Source organism: Acanthisitta chloris, unplaced genomic scaffold (genome assembly GCF_000695815.1).
Source record: "Acanthisitta chloris isolate BGI_N310 unplaced genomic scaffold, ASM69581v1 scaffold43556, whole genome shotgun sequence".
Lineage (NCBI taxonomy): Eukaryota > Metazoa > Chordata > Aves > Passeriformes > Acanthisittidae > Acanthisitta > Acanthisitta chloris.
Window position 1 is genome coordinate 1 of NW_008677295.1, and position 19,162 is coordinate 19,162.

Here is a 19,162-nt window from a genome sequence, read left to right on the forward strand (position 1 = left end):
GGGTCATGGTGCCAAAGGGGACAACAACTATGAATTTGAGATCGAGTTCCTAGAGCCAGTCGAACCTAAAGTAGGTATTTTTACTCTTCTAACTCTTGAAAGGAAAATGACTGTGTGTTGTGTCCGTAGTAAGCTGTTTATATTTTACTGGTGACACCAGAACTGCTGCAAACTACAGGTTGTGGCAATCCTCCATCCCAGTGCTCAGCCACATTCCTGTCTTAATGCAAATCACCTCCCTTGAGCTGGTGCTGGCATGGATCAGCTTCAATAGACACAAGGCCTTATTTGTATTGTTTATTGTGCTGGTTTGAAAAGCAAACCGGTGAGAGACTCTGAATCAGAAGTACAATTTAATATGAACAGGACATTTATTTAACAGCAGTTGTACATTTTTGAAAGGATTTAAAGTAGCAAAATAATGGGAGAATCTGTCGATGCAGCCCTGACTGGAGAGCAGGGAACACTGTGGTGCAAAGTGTTGGTGTGATGTTTCATGGCTTATTTTGCAGCCTGGCAAAAGGAAGTCAGGAGAATTTGTGCTCTTGGCTTGTGCAGATTTCTTAGGTTGTGGTATGTTGTGGCTCCTGTTGCAGAAATCTTTCCTTAATTCCTGTTGTAGTCTGATAGAGAGATCTTGGCTGGAAGAGTCACCTCTCTGTGTTCCTTGAGGCTGTAAGGTCTGTCCTTACCTCCCAGAGCTCGTAGGGGCACAGGAGAACTCTGGGCTATGCTCCCAGGGCAGGATTTGGGCTGCTAGTTCCTGGCTGACTTGGGGATAGCTCCAGTCAGACCAGGAGCTACTATTCAACTCTGCTGCTTCAACAAGGGAGGAGACTGCTGGAGGGTGAATTCCAGGGTCTGTCAGCAGGCACATTTCTGGTGTGGCTCCTGCCAGGTGTGGAGTGGCAGGCAGTGAACAGCTCTTGGTTCCAGGATCTGGTCACCAGTTTGTCATCTGCCTGGCCCATGGTGTGGGAGAGGTGCTTGTCACTGCCTGTGCTTCTCCTCTATGCTGGCAGATAGGGGCTTTACTGTGAGCCAGGCCTGGAAGGCAAGTCCTTGCCTCTGCAGAGCATCCTCCTTCCAAAAATCCAGTCACTCTTGAGTCACTGGGGGAATTGGAGGAGAACAGACTGAATTGTGTGTTACTACAGATGGTCAGGACTGGGAAGTGTTGCAGTCCAGGGCGTTTCCCTTTAGCTCTGATGTGCACCATGAGTTCTCCTTGCTGGTGCCAGGCTGGCCAACAGCGAGAGATGAAGCCTCTGGCAGGCAAGGACCATGAGCAGTAGCTGTAAATTACAGCTGCAGCCTTCAGATGTCCCAGGAGCATCCAGCTAGCCTTAACAGAGCAGTGCTGGTGTAACATGCTCAGTTAAGGGCACAGCTCAAGGCTCTTTTGCAGCAGTTTCAGCTGGTTTGAGAGGCAGTGCCATGCAGAGCAGCCTCGAGGTGCAGAGGGATGTGATGGTGGCAGTAAGGTGGTCTCCAAGGTGACAATGCTGTGGGCTGTAAGGTTGGAGAGTTCTGGGCTGCCTTTATGCAGAGTGTGGCTGTGGTGGAGAGGCCTCATGGGGTGGCAGTGACCACACTGCCCAGTCCATCAGTTCACTGTTGTCTCCAGGTGTTTCCTAAGGCTGTTGGTTCTTGCTGCAGCAGATGTCACATGGTGTCCCCTGTTTTGGACACTACCTGTGGCTGCTGGCAGTGTTATTTTCACCACTGTCTAGAGGAAGCAGGTGGCTCACAGTGCCAAGTGCAAGAAGGTTGAAAGCCAAGATCGTGTGTTCTGCCTAGAAAGGCTGGGCTCTGTGGTGGGATGTGCTGGTGCTGTGCTAGGACCAGGATTGCAAGCTGCTCATCAAGCCCTGCAGCCATCACAGCTGCCATCTCCAACTGGGCTGCCCTTGGCTTCCATGCCTTGGGTGGCAGAGATGCTTATTCTACAGCAGTCTGTGTGATCCCTGTCCTTTTATAAGGAGAACTTGAGGATCAACTCAGTCTCTGAGCTTGTTCCTTAGGACTTTTGCTGATGTGTGCTCCTGTGCCTGCCCTCAGCCTGTATGCAGGGTGACCCAGAGGCAGCTGAACATCACTGTGCAGAAGAAGGAGAGTAACTGGTGGGAGAGACTGACCAAGCAGGAGAAGCGTCCGCTGTTTCTGGCTCCTGACTTCGACCGCTGGTTAGATGAGTCAGATGCTGAAATGGAGCTGAGGGAGAAGGTCAGTCCTGTGGGCACATGTGGCTTGTGCTGCCAGCTGCAAAGCAAGAATTGCTCTTCTCCTGTGCTTTGAGCTTGTGTTCTTTGTTTATCTGGAGTTGTCTGTTACTGCTGTTCCATACAGATCCCATGGAGAAATGGCTAAACAGTTCAAATTGTAAGCAGAAATTCAGAAATAGGCACGTTTCTGGTTAGAATCAGAACTGGTGGCTGTGTGCTGGCTCCTGGCATGCACACCTTGCCCAGTGCCCCGATCCATAGGTGGATCATATCACTGTGCCATGTGGAGCCCAGAGGTGTGAGTACCAGACATGGCTTGTCTGGGAAGAAGGGATTTCTGAGGCTTTCCTGAGCCACTGGACAGGCCCTGGTGGTGCATTCCCACCATCTGGTGAGCTTGAGCAGCTTACTGCAGTGGGGAGGTGTGGGAAAAGACTCGAACAGGCCACATTCCTGCAAATCCCTTTTACAACAAATGCTGCCCTGTTCCCCTGCACAGCCATGAGCTTAGCACGGAGCAGAGGGACACTGCAGTGCCAGGAGCCAGAGCACAGTGGGAAGGGCAGGCAGAGAGCCTGGGCTGGGTGTTCTCACTTCCTTCAGGGCACTGGTGGGTCATGTAAGAAATAGCTCAAAGAAACAGCAATAACTGAGAGTTAACACAGAAAACCGAGGCTTCTTCAGCAAAAGCATCTAATGACTAGGAAAAAGAAGGCAGGATAACTAGTTAACCCCCTCTGGCTTTTGCTGTACTGTAATTTCCAGATGATGAATGTGGTTTTTTACGCCAGTGAAAATTTAAACCTTCAAGCAACTTGCTGCTTAGCTGAGTTTTAAACCCACTAGCTTTGCAGTAGTATAGTTAACAAATCACTTGCTAATTACAGTAACAGTCTTTAAAACCTTATCCTTCATCTTAAGGAAGAAGAAAAGATTAACAAAATGAAAATAGAATCCAGAGTCCCCAAAGACCGTAAGTAGCTGCATCTTTTTAGTGGGTAAAGTGGGTTTGGACAGTTTGTCATTCTCATATGTGAACCTCAACTCTTAGGGAGCAGTTTGGAGTGGCTTTGGTGGAATCTTTGTATTGTGAGCTATTAGAGATGTAATACAAATGGACTGCAGTTTCCAAGGAATGTGGAAAGTCTGACTAACAAGGATTGAGTTCTAGGAGATGGCGAAAGCAGCTGATGGTAAAGGCAGGCAGAACCCCCAGTGCACACAACAACCCTTTTATCACCATCAATAGTTCCCCTTTTCCTTGGGAGCTTTATTGCCAGCAAGCCTGCTTGGTTTGCACTGTACTCCTTGCAGAAGTGTTACCATTGTGCTCCACTCACCTGATGTGTTTATGATTGATTTTAGCCTTCAAACACCTGAAGAAGGGATACTTAATCATGTATAACCTTGTACAGTTTTTGGGATTCTCATGGATTTTTGTGAACATGACAGTACGACTGTTCATCTTGGGAAAAGGCAAGTAAATAAGCATTGTTTTGTTTACATTGGGGGGTTTGGATTGGTTTTTAGTGTTGTTCTTAAGACTTTGTGAATAGCAAAATCTGAAGGGAGACATATTTAGGAACAAAACCATGAAGGCATTGCTGAAGAACACAACAAAAGCCTCTCCAAGGCTATCACAGTGTCAAGGGTAGGAAAATACTGTCCTCGTGCACATCACAGCTGTGTGCTCTGATGAATGATACTTGTGCTTCTAAAGAAATCAGCTGGAGCAAAATGTCTCCCTCCCTGCAATGTTAATGACTTTGGAAATGATCTGGGCAGGATATTTTGGTTTGGAAGCAAGAACAACTCATTCTGTTGGGGTACAGCACTATTGCTTTTTTGGTAATTACTGAAATAGCTCTTGATCCTTCTGTGTGTGAAATGGAGCACTTGAGCAGTGTTTCTGGCCTAACTGCTGTGAGTTCAAGATAAGGCCTATAAAGAAGTTACATAATTATGCATCATGGTTTTTTCAAATGCAAGTAGAATCCTGTTACCACAAGCTGTGCTGCTTCCTGAGCAGGGGAGTTCATTTGTTCTCTGAGTGCTTGGTTCTCTGTGTCCTACAGATTCCTTTTATGACACATTTCACACTATTGCTGATATGATGTATTTCTGTCAGACCTTGGCACTAATGGAGATCATGAATTCACTAATAGGACTGGTCAGATCACCTCTGATTCCTTCTGTAGTACAGGTAATACTTTACAGTTCTTGCTCTTCCCATGTTTGAAGTAAATCTTTATTTTACACAAGCATTGAGACTTTCCTGAAATAACTGGTGTAACCTCCCTGCACTGGACTGTAGGATATATCATTCAGGCAGCAGGATGCTTCCCAGGCTGTGTAGGCTGTCTTCTTCCATCACTTAGGTAAGAGAGTTCAGGACAGCAAAAGGAAGAAGCAGCTGATGGAAACGACATGATTTTGATTTGGTGCCAGTGCCCTATTTATCCTGGTTGTTGTTGTTGTGCATAAAAACGAGGATGGATGATTTCAGACCAGGTCTCTTGGATTGCACCTAAATGCAGAGCAAGATGCCTCCTCGTGAGAGTCTTCTTCCATCACTTAGGTAAGAGAGTTCAGGACAGCAAAAGGAAGAAGCAGCTGATGGAAACGACATGATTTTGATTTGGTGCCAGTGCCCTATTTATCCTGGTTGTTGTTGTTGTGCATAAAAACGAGGATGGATGATTTCAGACCAGGTCTCTTGGATTGCACCTAAATGCAGAGCAAGATGCCTCCTCGTGAGAAACAGGTCACAGCTCAGCTGCAGAGTTAGCTGTGTGCTCAGATGTGTGAAGAGCAGACCCCCTGTGTGGTTTTGGCAGCAAGGGCTTGCTCCTTCTTTTGCTAGAGTGTGACTGTTCCTTGATTTGTTTTTCTTAAACAGATATTTGGGAGGAACTTCGTTTTGTTTGTTATCCTTGGAAGCTTGGAGGAAATGCAGAGCAAACCTGTGGTGTTCTTCATATTTTATTTCTGGAGCATCACTGAGCTGTTCAGGTTGGTGGGATTGTTCTCCTGGCAAGTGTGTACATAACGATGTGGTTGTTCCCAAGAACTCTATAAAGAGGATTTTGATCCTTCTACTTTTTGAAAGAGTGGCCCTAGTGCATTGGCCCCAGAGGGTAAAAGCTCCTTGAGCCATGGACTGTCACAGCCTTTGTAGGTTGTTCCATCTGCCCAATGTTGGGACAAGGCTGGAGTCTGAAAGTAATGCTGCCCTGTTGCTTTTTCCAGCAAATGTTCTGCTGCTTTGAATTTCCATTGTTAAGCTGTTTCTCTTTGAAAGAAGAGTTTTGGGAGGTTTATTAGGCAGCCAGGCAGTTCTGCTCATCCATGTAGCACGAGCTCTGTAAACTGCCAGGTGACTGTGTCCATCATCATCCATGGGAGCAGTGAATATTGTTTGGAATATTCTTGTGTTGTTTGGCAGTTGTGCTGCCTATGCAGTGTACATACAGCAGACTAAGTCTAGTAGCAGCTTCTAGTTCAAAGTGTGTTTCTCCTCCTCCTGCCCTGGCTGTAGGTATCCCTATTACATGCTTTCATGCATTGGAATTGAATGGAAACCACTAACTTGGCTCCGTTACACTGTCTGGATCCCTCTGTACCCCTTGGGAGGCTTGGCAGAAGGTATGTCCAAAAAATCCCAGTTTAATAAATAATGAATTCAAGGCTGGGCAAATCACTCCAGTTTTTCTTGGCTGCTGGACTTAAAAATAGTAAAATAGAATAATAGATAAAGAACCAAATGTACGTATTTTTGTCTTTCTTACTGAATCAAATATTGTCTTCAATCTGATGTGAAAATAAGTCTTCCTTTTGGAGGAGAGACTCCCTTTCGGGGGGGGGGGGGAAGGCAGTAAAAGGCTACGTGATCAAATGGAACAAGACAAACTGCAGTCCATGCTCATTTCTCTGCTGACCCAAGGATGTGTGATTTGCTCTCGTGTGCTGGAGCTGACTTGCTCAGCCTGGCTTGGGTTCACACCAGCTCTTGATCAAGATCATCATTATTAAGACACACCAGATCTTGACATTGTCTGGTAGATGTTGGCACAGGGCAGGCAGAAACCCACCTCTGGAAGCAGCACAGCCTGTTCTGAGCAGGCACAGGGCTTGCCAAACAGGGCTCTGCTCCCCTTCTGCTCCATGGAAAAAGCAGACACCTAGTCTTGCCATTCCCCCTCTACAGTGAGAGCTTTGCAGTGTATTGTTCTGTCCCAACCCTCCTGGATAATTTTTAACGTATATCTATTTAAGAAGTAACTCACCACTCAGCTTCCAGCTGTAAGAACTGTGTTGCAATCCTACCTGTCAGAACCCCTGCCTGAGCCAGGAGGAGGCTTGATTGCCCCACACAGCACAGCAGGGACTCTGCCTCTTTCATTGCTGTGGGTATTGCAGGATGGCAAATCCCACTGACACAGGCCCTGGGGCTGCAGCTGGGTGTGAGAACAGTGTCTCACCAGGCAGGTTCCCTGCTGCACTGCTTCCCATCACACTGCATGTTAAACAGCTTTGAAATTGGTTTAATTAATGAGAGCTAGCAACAGCAAACAAGAAGGGAATAGCCTGAAGGAGTTGATGTGGGCTGGGCAATTGTGGATGTTACCTGTTTGGTAATGATGTTGGCCTTCTGCTTTCAGCTGTCTGTATTGTTCAATCCATTCCAATCTTCAGTGAAACAGGGAAATTCAGTCTGGGGTTGCCAAATCCACTGAATGTCACAATCCAGTTTTCATTTGTGCTTCAACTATATCTTATAGCCTTGTTTTTGGGTAAGTACTTAATTGTGTTTGTCAGTATTGAACTAAAAAGGCCACTTTCCTCTGAATAAGTAGATTTCCAAGGAAAATTAAATTCCTGCATCTTGGGGACCATGGCAACATGAAAGTGCTGGAGGTTAAGCATTATCCTTGGGGCTTGTTGATAGAAATTTGTCAGTGAAGGAGGGGAACCCCTCCAACTAGCACTCATTAACCTCCAAGAAGGAGACCTTGGTAACAAACCAGCAGCATTAACTTGGGTTAAAAGCATATTTTTAACATGTATCTATAACCTTAGTTTCACCTTTTAAGTTGTATTTGAGCTTTGGAATGATTTAGTGGAAATCTAAACATGATTTCAAGTGAGAACAATGTGGTTAAACCTTGCAGTAGAATCACAAAAGCAACACGAAGTCATGTTTTTCCACAGAAGACATTTTAAATAGTGGAAAGGATGGTGCTTGATGTGTGCTTGGTTTCTGGGTTAGATTTTTAAACACAGTTTGTCCCAGTACTTTGGGTATCCACAGCTCACTGCAGTTAACCTGAAATGATCTTTCACTTGTTTCTCCCTTTCAGACATTGCTTGAAACTAACCTTTAACTGGCTATAATTGTATTTCCCTCTGAAATACCCATTTCATCCTCCACAGCTCTGCAAAGCTGCTGCCATAACCTCTTAAAGGTGACAAACCTTTCACCTGTGCAGCACCTCCTGCCTCACCCGGCACAAACCCACCTGCATTAGCTTTCAGTGCTACTCACACCCTTGAATAATTTATTCTTTTGTGTGGTTGGTTGGTTTTTGTTAGTGTTTTTTGAGAGCTGGTGCAGCCATCCAGCATTGAAAAGATGCAGTGATGTCCTACCAAAACACTTGATTCTTTTCCAGGGATATTCGTAAACTTTCGACACCTCTACAAGCAAAGGAAACAGCACCTTGGACCAAAGAAGAGGAAGATGAAGTGAAGGAGGACTGCAATGCTTTCTTATCTCACTTAGTGACAAGATAAGCCTATAATTCTTATGGTTTTACCCACTGTAATGTAAAGTATTTTGTAAAATGAAATGACCACCCTAGATCTCATGATTTCATAGTGAGTTCAGGTACATTCCCACATATTGGATTTTGTTCCCTTTCAATCACCTTTGCATGGCATTACCACTGAGCATTTAAACTTGTATCCTGCCAAGCAGCATATTAGAGAGAAATCATGTTATCTGCATATGATAATGCTTATAATCAGTGGAGCAGCACCAAATAGAAATAGTGTTTATCTTTTCATTGGAGATTTGCTAGTGCATGCAGATAGGGCTTCTGGTGTGGGATATACCCGTCGCTGGCCCTGCTGCTCCTGGGGTGCATCGATGGCAGGAGGAGCACAGTCTGAGGCCACTGTGAACAGTGGGTGTTTATCAGCCCTTGGGGTACACTTGCTCAGCACATCCCCTCCCTTTTCTTCTGCAGCATCTTGGTGCTGCAGAATTAAAACTGGAAGTAGCTAATGCTGCTTTAAATGCTACCAAGTTACTCTGTTTCTAGTTTAGCCTTAATGGAATAGGAGTGCTGTGTGGACCTATCAACATGTGTATTCCTGTAGCAACACATCCTACCCAGTCATTAGGGAAACTGCCACTCTGAGGGCAGAAACGCTCTCCTGGTTGGTAATGCAAGCACTGAAATGTAACAAAATAAGGGAATGTAAGTACCAGCTTTCCCCTGGCCTGTGAACCCCAACAGAATTCCATCCCACCCCTCAGAGAGAGAACGTGGGACTGTCATGGGAGATGGAGCTCCTCTGATCCTTCCTGGCAGGGCTGTGGCTCCTGCACTTCAACAAGGCAGCAAAGTTTGCTTTTCTACTTAACTTCGGGGGTGCAGCAGAGAAGTTGGTGTGTATGGTTTAAGTGGCCCCTGCTGGGATGGAGCAGTGGGTCAAACAGACTGTGGTATTTAGACTGCACATGTCAAGTCTTGGTAAGGGAGATTCCACTCAGGCTTTGAAGGACCCTTTTCTCTTTGCTTGCTTTAAACAACAAAAAGAGAAGCTCCCCCCACATTCCAGGTCACTTGCTGTCTCACCTGGAAACCTGTGCTTCGGCTGACTTTACTTCACTATGTCCTTCTTCACACAGAGCCTCCTGTAGTTAATTCCAGGTCCCTTTGGCCTCCCTAATCCAGTTAAGAAATGTACAAAGAGTTTACTTTAAACTGTAGCTGGTTATGAACCAGGTTCTTTCCCCCCTGCCACTGCCCCAGAGCACTGCAGAGCAATGCCAGCCATCCAGAACAAGCACTGAGGCTGAGATTAGCTTAGTGCCATGTTCCTCTTTATCTTTTTCTATTATAAAACAAGATGAATCCTCCAGAAAATTATTTTCTGTATAGAACGTAACAAACAGCTTAATGTTTGTGATATGGATTCAGTGATTGTTACTGTAAAGGAAATAGAGTTATAATGAGACTTTAACAAAGAACCAGTCCAAGCTCCACACTGCATTTCAGCAACTGTGTTCTGTCAGCAAGAGGCTGATCTTCTCTGTGGGATACTCAAGACTCCCACTCAAAGGAGAGCACAGCTTGCTTTACTCAGGAGAGTTGAGCACTACTTACACAATATTTCACTTGGCACACACTGTACCTATGTTTGAAGTATGTCAGAGGATTGAATTAGCTGAGTAACAGAGCAGCAAGGATCACTTTCATACTTTAATTTCTCCCCTGGGCATTTAAACTTCTGTTATGAAATCCATATGTATTCATCAGTGAACTGTGGTACCTAGTGCAAGCTATCATGGATCGTACACTACTGAGTTTTAGTCCTTCAGAAAGAATGTGTTTCTATTAATAAAGATTTACAACCAAAGTTTGCTTTAGTTCAGTTGTTTGTTCTTTCCCTGAATGGGAGAAGTTATGTAATTTGATATTTATCTTGTGATTGAGAGCTGAGCCTTTACCGAGTCTGTTTTAAGCCACACAACCTCGTTACTATGAAAATTGAACAAATCCAACTTACATTTTCATGAAGAATAACTTTTTATGAATATTATGCAAGTACAAAAATGTTTCCCAAGATTAAGTTACTTTCACAATCGTAAGCACTGCAAGGCAAGTGACAACAATCATCATAAGCACTGCAAGGCAAGTGACAACACTCACTATGGCAGTATAGACTGTTGTCAGGCATAACACCCTGAAATCAGCTGTGTCTCACCTTGCACAGTGCATCTCACACATTATCTTTGGACAGGTTGGTGTATGAAGTGGAGTAGCTGCCTTTTAGGATACTTTGACCAGTGAGTTCAGTTATCTAGTAACTGCACTTTGGGGAGGCCAAAAGCCACGAGCAATCTGCTGCCTACCATGGCATTGTGTTCCTCTCCTCACATGCACTGAGTAACCCAGTACCACTGGGTCACCCATCATCCAACACCACAATTGACTTTGGGACACTTTCCACCGTTTCCAGGTCTGACTAAAGACCCCACAAACTGTTTAGAGAGCATTGATGCAAAACTTCCCTGTTTGGATAGAAGTTCTCCAAACAGGACAAGAAAATTTGAACCACTTGAGCCTTAATCTAGAGGAATTCCCAAAACGGAGCCTTCACATTCTTTCAGTGCTGCTGCTGGAAAAGTCTGTCTGCAGTGGAGCAATGTTGTGATCATAGGCAGCATATTCTGAGGCTCCAGTACTGGCCACCTTGAGCTGCTGCGCCGCGTGTGTGAGCTGGAAGGCAGCGTCGGGATGAGCCGTGTCGGGCAGCAGAGTGCACTCCCTCTCCAGCATGTCTGCCACACCCTTCAGCAGCTCCAAGAAGCCAAAGGCCAGAGCTGCCTTTCGTAAACGATTCAGTTCCTGCAAAGACAAAAAACCCCTATCAAAGCCACCCCAAACTTTTACATGAAACATGGGTTTCTTACTTTTTTCTCTAAAGGCAACATTACAGTGCAGCTGTGGGAACTGCCCAAGGGATAAAAAATACTTCAGGGCTGAAGATGGTGAAAGCAGCACAACTGAACAGTTTGTTTTCCTCTGATCCCTTCTTAAAAATCTTCCTTTCTCTCTTTTATGTATGCAGCTATTGTACCTGCCTGCTCTGTGTCCCAGCTGGGCTCCAGCTTAGGCTTCAACAGAGTGACTGGTGCTGCCTGGAACCACAGTGTGCAGCAAACTGTGGATATACTGATTTTTCTTCACTATAAACTGAACAGTGCTTATGTGCACTAAGCAGAGGATTCAGTCTTCAAGTCTCTGGGGGCCACAATACCAAACTGCTTCATCACTAAGCTTGCACTTACCTCCAGGCTATAGTCTAGTTATGGATTATTATGATGTGGTCAAATGTGCCTGGAATTTTGTCTTTCTCTGCTTCAGTTGTAGAACAAATGTAGAAAACATTTTCAGACTCAGACTGACATTTGTCTTCCTATTTCTCTCTGATCCCTCTGTTTATGTCTACCTGGACAACTGTATAGTATCTGTAAAGAAGTTCACTTTGAAGGAGCAGGGGTCATGAGGGACATCTGTAAACATGACACATCTATGCTACCCTGCCAGAAAACATGGTGGCAGGGAAACCAGACCCCTTGTCTCACCTTAAGTAGCCTATAAAATGACCCAGGATGTTACTTTTACAGAGCACTTATGTTTTTACAGAGCCCTACAAGCCTGCACAGAACACACCACAGACACAGTGTGTTCCTCTGTCCAGTTCACCATGGACCAAACTTGGGCCAGCCTGCAATGTTACTCACTTTATAGAAGGTTTGTGTTTTTTCAGGGAGTTTCCTTGCATTTCTCAAGATCTTCTGTACATCTGTCTGCGGGAAAGAGAGAAACAAATACAAAAATCTTGGCAACTGGTGGGAGAAGCTGCAGAAAAATCCTCAAGGTTTCAGTGATAAGTTATCCTGACCATTAACAAGGCTGCAGCTCACAAAGGCTGGAACATAAGTGGTAATTACACCAAATCCAATAAAGCAAGGCAGATGCCACACTGGAGACACAGCTTTCATCAGCCAAGCTCTGCTTTCTGACTGCAGTTTAATCATGACATTCTAAAGAGGCAGTGCTTATAAAAATGAAAGAAAAGCAATAAAGCAATTTCATTAGACCCACACAGGCTCCACTTGGCTGCTAAGTTGGTTACTGCTGCTCAAAGTGCATCAACGCCCGTACTGTTACCTGGAGGCCACTTGGTTTGATCCAGACGGTGACGTTCTGCGCGTAGCTGCGCTTGTTCTTGGGCTGCAAGGGGAAAGGGCTCTTGTTGTCATCCTCCCCATAAGGATTTTCTTTGGCATCTGGGAGGAAAAAAAGGAATTAAACAGATTTAGCAACTCAGATTTGGCAAGATCACACAACACTGAATGTGGCAGATATTCCAAGGAGTGTGACCAGTACCTGAAATGGGCCCAAGCTGTGCCATCTTCCCCAGCCAGGGCAGGGGCTCAGGACCAGGCTCAAAGAGTGACATCATGAGGTTTGATTTCTTCTTGCTATCAGCTTGTGAATAGAGCATTCCATACCACTCTGGCCTATGGAAAAGAGCAAATCCCCAAAGGCTGAAAATCTTCCACCCCTCTGCCTGGGATATGCCTCGCTCTCACTGTGTGGAGGCTCAGTGTTTGCAGTTTGTACTGGCAGAAACATAACTGCAATTAAAAATGCACAGCTCTGTCTAGCAGTGCAGAGTTCTGCACTGAACACAGATATAAATAAGCAAAATTTATAAATAAAGCACAAATGAGCAAAGTAAGATTTTTCAGGCAGACATCCAGCTCCATACCCCAACTGGACCACAGCCACCATGCCTTCCACTTTCAGGCTGCCATGGAGTAAAACACAGAAGTTGGGGATTTTCCCAGCAATCTGATTAGCTGAATTCTCATCCTCAGTGTCATCGGTGATCCCAGGTCCCACCTCATCCCCTTCTGGGGAAGAATAAAAGCAAACAAAGAGAAAAGATAAGAATACATTCAAACACACTAGTCCTGTTTCCATGACAGCCTTTACTGTCTGCCATGCAGGAGTTAATTGCTACTTCTGTAGAACAAACAGCTGTGAATGAGCTGCTTGAGCAAAGTGGCACAGTAATGATACACAAATATTGCACTGCACTGTACTCACAGGCACTAAATCCACATCTTGCATCACATACTTTATGGCCCACTATTATTTTTAGCTGTAAGTTTAGCATGTTCTATCAATAACAATGCCATGAGGATCCTGGTCCCTCTGTGAACTTTCCAAAGGACACAGAACTCAAAACCAGAAAGAGCTTGTGCTCAGGGATTTCATTTTCATGGAACCACACACACATGACACATGGAATTTTGATAAAGCAAAAAAGAAGTGCTTCTAGTCTAAACCACCACAGACATTACAAGGGAAGCTTGAAGTAGTTTTTACTGAAAGAACCCAAACTTGCTCACCTCTGTTGAGTGCAATGGGCAGTACCAAGTGCCTGGACAAGACAGGAGGGCTAGAAATGTCAGCTATATCCACAAAGCCAACAATTTCTAAATCTGTGGGGAGATAACAGGTTTAAGTCAGACTTGGAGATAGCTGAAATGCATTCAGAGCCAATTTCATTTCACCACTTCTTACATCATTAAGATTTCTGAAGCAATGACTAGAGGTGACACAAGAGAACCCAAACCTCAACTGGAGTGTGCAAAGGTGTTAATACGATACAAACATTCATACATAACACCAAGACATTTCAAGATGAGAACACAACGTTCATCACACGTACACAGCTGCCCCTGAGCTGTGCTGCTAGACAAACATAGAATTGTGCATCTTCAGCTCACACTGTACACAACCCACTGCTGTTTGATAAATTCCAAGGAGAGGAAACATACCTGCTGCTTATGGGAGCAGTGTCCACTAATGGGAGGGATGAGAAAGGCTTTTCTTTGCCCAGTTATTTTTAAAGGTAATTCGGTATTGGCAAGAAGTGCCAACAGAAAATCTATAAAGACTTCACAGATCTCAACCTCTGCTTGTGCTGCCTCACCAATTCCTCCTGGCTCTGCTTCTAATGGATTCCTTGAAGAAACCTCCAGAAAGAGGCTGGTTTCTCTCACCTGACAGTGCAGAGTCTTTCTGATAAGGGCAACTCTAACACAAAATGCAGGCCCTTCTTCAGCACATCTCACCTACCCTCCAGGAAGCTTATAAGGGTGTCCATGGCAAGCAGCCTGTGGCTGTCTTTCAGACTCTGCCCCTAGAATTTGGCACCCTGAGCTCTGAAAGTGCCTCTACCCTACTCTAGCCATTCCACCAGGTACCCCTGGCTGAAACAGGATGACCTTCCCATCCCCTGGTGCCACACACCCCCCAAAAAATGACAGTCAGGGATTGATTCTTGCAGAGAAGTGGATGAAACAATTACCTACACAGGGTAAGAGGTGGCAATGAAAAGGTAGGAATCCAATGGATGTAAGTAAAAAAGCAATCAAAGATTTGTTACCTGTATTAATTGCTTTAGGAATGGGATCTATTTCCTCATCTATAATGAAAGGCTCTGGTCTGGGAAATACTTGCACATCAGAAGTTAAGTGGCCACACTTAAGAACAGCATGGAATGGTGTGTAAGCCAGGTCTATCAGCTTTCTAGAACACAAGGAGTTGTTAGGGAAAACATGACACATACCCAATTAAAATGGCTCGTTTAAAAGCACACTATCTTAGCCCCCAAACCCTTTTTTAACTAATTCAACAGTTCTAGCAATAAATTCTGAGTCAAAGCAGCATTATCACACTGATGTGAATGAACAATAATTGTGGAAATTACTCTCTTCTATCTGCCAAGCACAAACAGATGCTCTGAGTTGGTTACCTAATCATTAAAACAGACACTGACCTCAAACAGTGAAGGCCAAGATAAAAACACAGTTAACAAGATACTAAATTAAATAAATAAAGTTTAATTAGAACATCTCATATCACCAGATCTCTTATTGTATTTGTTCTCCTTTAGAGATACTAACTGGAAACCTTCCCAAGGGCCTATTATTATCTACAAGGCTACTAACCCAAACATAGACTGCACATTCTTCAGGCACAAGGGTCCATCAATGGTGAAAATCTGCCCTTCCCCATTGTTTAAATCAATGAGCCTTTCCAGGCAGTCCAAGGAATCTGTGCTTTGAAGCTGCAAAAAAAAGAAAGGGAAATGTTTCTATTGAGTTTTATTTTTACTTCCAGAGTGGCTGCAGGAAATACACACAAGGCAGCAAACAACACCTGACTGGATGCTCTCATCAGTTTTTGTTATCACACTCCTTTCCAAAGAAGCCAACATTCTTGGCCTCCCAGGAAACGTTCTCTTATCACTTATCAGGAATAGAAGATTTATTTTAAACATTTTCCCATTTATTCTGATGTGTCAACAATGCTTCCATCCATCAGCTTAATCAAAGGGATCATCCTTGACAGAGCCCTTGAAGCTGAAGATATCTATTGCACACCTAAGCAGAAAATCCTGCTGTGATGGACAGAAGAACACAGGTGTGGAGTCAAAAGCAATGCTATTAATAAAACCTAATCCAAGGAACCTCAGCAGTCAAATAGGCTTCTCCTCAAACTCTGTTTATGCAGCAGAATTCCAACTCCTGTGAGGATTTTTAAAGCTGGTATTGAGATTTGCAAAGAGAAAGAGAAGAGAGAAAGAAAACTGATCACCTTTCCTTCAGAGCTAAGGGAAGTTGATTTGAACACTTGCTTGGAGACTTTATTTTGCTCTCTCACATTTCTATATGAAGCTGTTGTGGTTTAGGTTTTGAGCAATAAAAGTAATTTATTCAAGGATTTAATTGTAGATTTAAAAAACCCCTAAAGCATTCAATATTATTAATGCAGCAATGGTAATAACAGAAACAGAGAAAGTAAAATTGCATAATATTGCCTAGGGAAACTGACATGATCCATAAAGATTATGATAATAATGTAATGATATAGATTGTGATATAAATTATCTAAAGGTTATGGTAATAGTAGTAGACAATAACAGTGCAACAATAAACATTTTAAAAGACACTACAATTACATTTCACCCAATAACTAACACCAGGCACCAGAATGGCTACTGAACTTTCAGCACAAGAACATCAAAGCATGTTTTGTGCTGACCTGGTTCTAAGTTCAGAGCAGAACAAAAATTATCCAATGCAGCAAAGAAAGAATGTGTTAAAGACATCACCTCTTCCAGGTTGGCCATGCACATGACATACAGCTTGGATGGGAAGGGGAAGGGCAGTGGGAAGCGGTTGCTTTCACTTCGCTGGTTGTGAGTAGCCAGGGAGTGCCTCAGGGAGCCTCTGCCGATCCCCAGGCAGCCATCGGTGACCAGGACAACCTGCAAGGAGCCAGGAATGAGCCAGGATGGATGGGCCCTGCCAGGCAGAGACACATTCCTATCTGCAGAGGGCAACTCCACGCCGACACATCGCAGTAGCCTTCCTGCAGCACGTCCTCCTCCTGCACTGAAATCCTCCTGCACTGAAATCCCTGCTCCCACGGGGATTTGTATCCCATACTGAGCTGGGGAAAGGCCTGCCAGTAACAATTCCAGAGATAGGTCCATAAAAGATTGAACCCTTGTGATGTAAACTATGTGCATGGTAAGTACACATTTTCTGGTCATTAGGCAATTGCATTACGATTTAAATTTCATACATTTCACTAGAAGCACAGTGGCTGCAGTCAAAAACCAGCCTGCTGCTGCTGGGCTTAAGGATTCCAGGTTTATTTAGATTCTGGAAGGCAACTCAGCTTCTACTTCAGGCCACAGAAAGCGTAAAAAATGGTAGCATTAATGATCTTAATTCTTTGCAAATACATCTGCAGCACATTCACATTTTGAAGCAGAACCATTAGAGCAAAAAACCACATTTTTCCATCTAGCTGCACATCCAAAGTCACTCCTTGTGCAAAACTGCACTAGTAGGTTACACTGAATAATGGGACTATTTATACTCAGCTGAGATCTAGTCACACCCAAAGGAGTAAAAGAGCTGCTCCTTCACCAGTGCACAGCAGCAGCAGCAGGCAGGAGTTTTGGCTGAGAGGTAAGGCAAAGCAAATCCAATTGAAATTTGATGTTTCATCCAGATTTGCATTCTCTCTTCATCCTCCACCTCTCTCTCCTGCAATCTGAACTGCTGCTCATCAGTGACTTTTTCACTATTACAAGTACATTCCCCAGTGCCTTTCATCACCTGATGTGCCAACAAAATGAGCCATGACACAAATGAGAGACCAAATTGTTGAGGTCTAATCTCTGCTTGGTTTTTACACCTTTCTAGTTCTTTGCTTTCAGTGTCTGCAGTTCCAAGGTGCCTCTTATCTCTGTTGGATTATGAAGCACTGCCTAACCAATAAACCTCTATCCTTTTTCTCTTTAAGGAATATTGCTTGAGACATCTTCCCAGTTCACAGAGCTGCAAAATTACTGAACTTGAATGAATTATCTCAGGAAACTGAGGGTTAAACATAGACGTTGCCATGAGAGGCAGTAAATTCAAAAGGCTGAGAGCTTGGAGGGCTGAATGGAGTGTGTGAGCAGCTGCATGTCAAATGACTCATTTGGGAAAGAAGCAGATCAAAACACACTCAGCAGCAGTCCCACGCTGCCGTGGAGACCTGGAGCTGCTTAGAAGCCCTGGAAACCAGTAGGTACTGGAGGAGAAAGGTTCCTGCATGTGTGACTATACCTTTTACAAACTGAGTGGCTCTTGGGCCAGAGGATTGCATCCAGATCAAATGCCAAGCCTGCACAACAGTGTTCCTGGGCCAGATTTTATAATCCACTCCACTACAGTAACACACTGGGCAGGAAATAGTCTATTTTTTTGCTGCTGAATATTTTCATAAACTCATGTTCTGTTCATAGTCTAGATCCATCCAAAATATTAGTCCTTTGTGGTTTTGTAGCAACAGTATACCTGAAAGTATTCAAAGTTTTCAAATTACATTTACATTCTTAATGCAACTCACAGGGGTAACTAAGTATAAACTACATCCTGAGAACAAGCTGTGCCAGAGGAGGTTGTGGTTGGATGTTAGGAGGAATTTCTAATGTTCTAATTCTAATTTCTAATGTGGTTGGATGTTAGGAGGTTACCCTTACAGAAAGGGTAACCATACACTGGAATGTGCTGCCCAGGAAGGTGGTGGAATCAATGTCCCTGGAGGTGTTTACACAGAGACTGGACACTTAGTGCCATGGTCTAGTTGACATGGTGGTGTTAGGTCATAGGTTGGACTTGATGATCTCAGAGGTCTTTTCCAACCTGATTGATTCTGTGAACAGTGCAAACAGTCATACCTGGCAAGGAATTCCTGCTCCCCACTCCTGCTGGACAATGTTGCAAACCCCCAGCAGTGCCGACTCTAAACAGGTTTTGTCATAGTCATCCATGTTACTCAGGGCTTCCTGCAAAGACAAACACCAGTGTCACTGCTGGGGAAATATGCCTGCAGGAGGCACACAACAGTCACTCAAGGGTCTGTGGTCAGTCAGGGTGTTTGCTCTGTGTGGTTACACAACGTTATACAAAGAAAAAAGATGTAAGAAATGCTGAATGAAATAATGAGACAAGGACAGCTAAGTTTGAAGGAAGGGTATACACATATAAACACAGCTCTTTAAGAGATAAAAAAATCCTTTGCATGTCTTAGAAAAGGCAGTGAAGTCAAAATCTGAGGCAATGTCTAACATGAAACATTTAGCTGAGAAAATCCTTCCAGGTGTCAGAGCAAGTATAACTTCTTAAGACATTCAGAAAGTAAACCGCAAGGAGGCTGTCTCACAAAAACTCTTTGGCAGAGAAAGTAACAAACCAAAAACTCATATCTGCATCCATAAACCATTTCCTTCTGTTTAAAATGAAACCCTCACACTTAACACAGCATGACACAGGTGCAGCTGCATATGAACTTGCTAGAGGAGCCTGGTTGGGTTCTTGGCTTTCAGAAATTCCTCAAATGAATTCAATTCCACCTCTTGGAGAAGTGAAAATGAATCATAAGAGAATGCACTGACATTTGCCTGTTAACTGCAAACATAGAGTACTGTGTGTCCCACAGCAGACAAACCCAAGCTGTGTCCTGTGACAGTGACACAGAATCATAGAATCAACCAGG

General features: G+C 44.1%; 2 protein-coding genes across 3 annotated transcripts; one reads left to right on the forward strand and one right to left on the reverse strand.

The window, feature by feature from the left end:
* Positions 1-4: 4 nt before the first annotated feature.
* On the forward strand, positions 5-8,634 carry PTPLAD1 (protein tyrosine phosphatase-like A domain containing 1; the record flags this gene model as incomplete). Its single annotated transcript, XM_009076435.1, has 9 exons — positions 5-70; positions 2,062-2,226; positions 3,147-3,198; positions 3,591-3,701; positions 4,301-4,428; positions 5,125-5,237; positions 5,764-5,870; positions 6,887-7,018; positions 7,898-8,634. Coding segments are annotated over 9 exons (951 nt in total), but the record flags the coding sequence as incomplete, so codon positions are not given.
* A 1,978-nt stretch (positions 8,635-10,612) lies between these two features.
* On the reverse strand, positions 10,613-18,455 carry VWA9 (von Willebrand factor A domain containing 9). 2 transcript variants are annotated; one of them, XM_009076433.1, is made up of 10 exons: positions 18,345-18,455; positions 16,218-16,373; positions 15,052-15,170; positions 14,487-14,629; positions 13,444-13,536; positions 12,798-12,942; positions 12,413-12,546; positions 12,194-12,312; positions 11,764-11,829; positions 10,613-10,864 (listed from the first exon to the last, which is right to left on the reverse strand). In XM_009076433.1, exons 1-10 carry the CDS (start codon positions 18,435-18,437, stop codon positions 10,613-10,615), a joined length of 1,320 nt encoding a protein of 439 aa, XP_009074681.1. In that variant the 5' UTR covers positions 18,438-18,455. The 2 variants fall into 2 exon arrangements, with proteins under 2 accessions (XP_009074681.1, XP_009074682.1); XM_009076434.1 differs by having other exon boundaries at positions 12,798-12,939; positions 18,345-18,440.
* Positions 18,456-19,162: the final 707 nt, after the last annotated feature.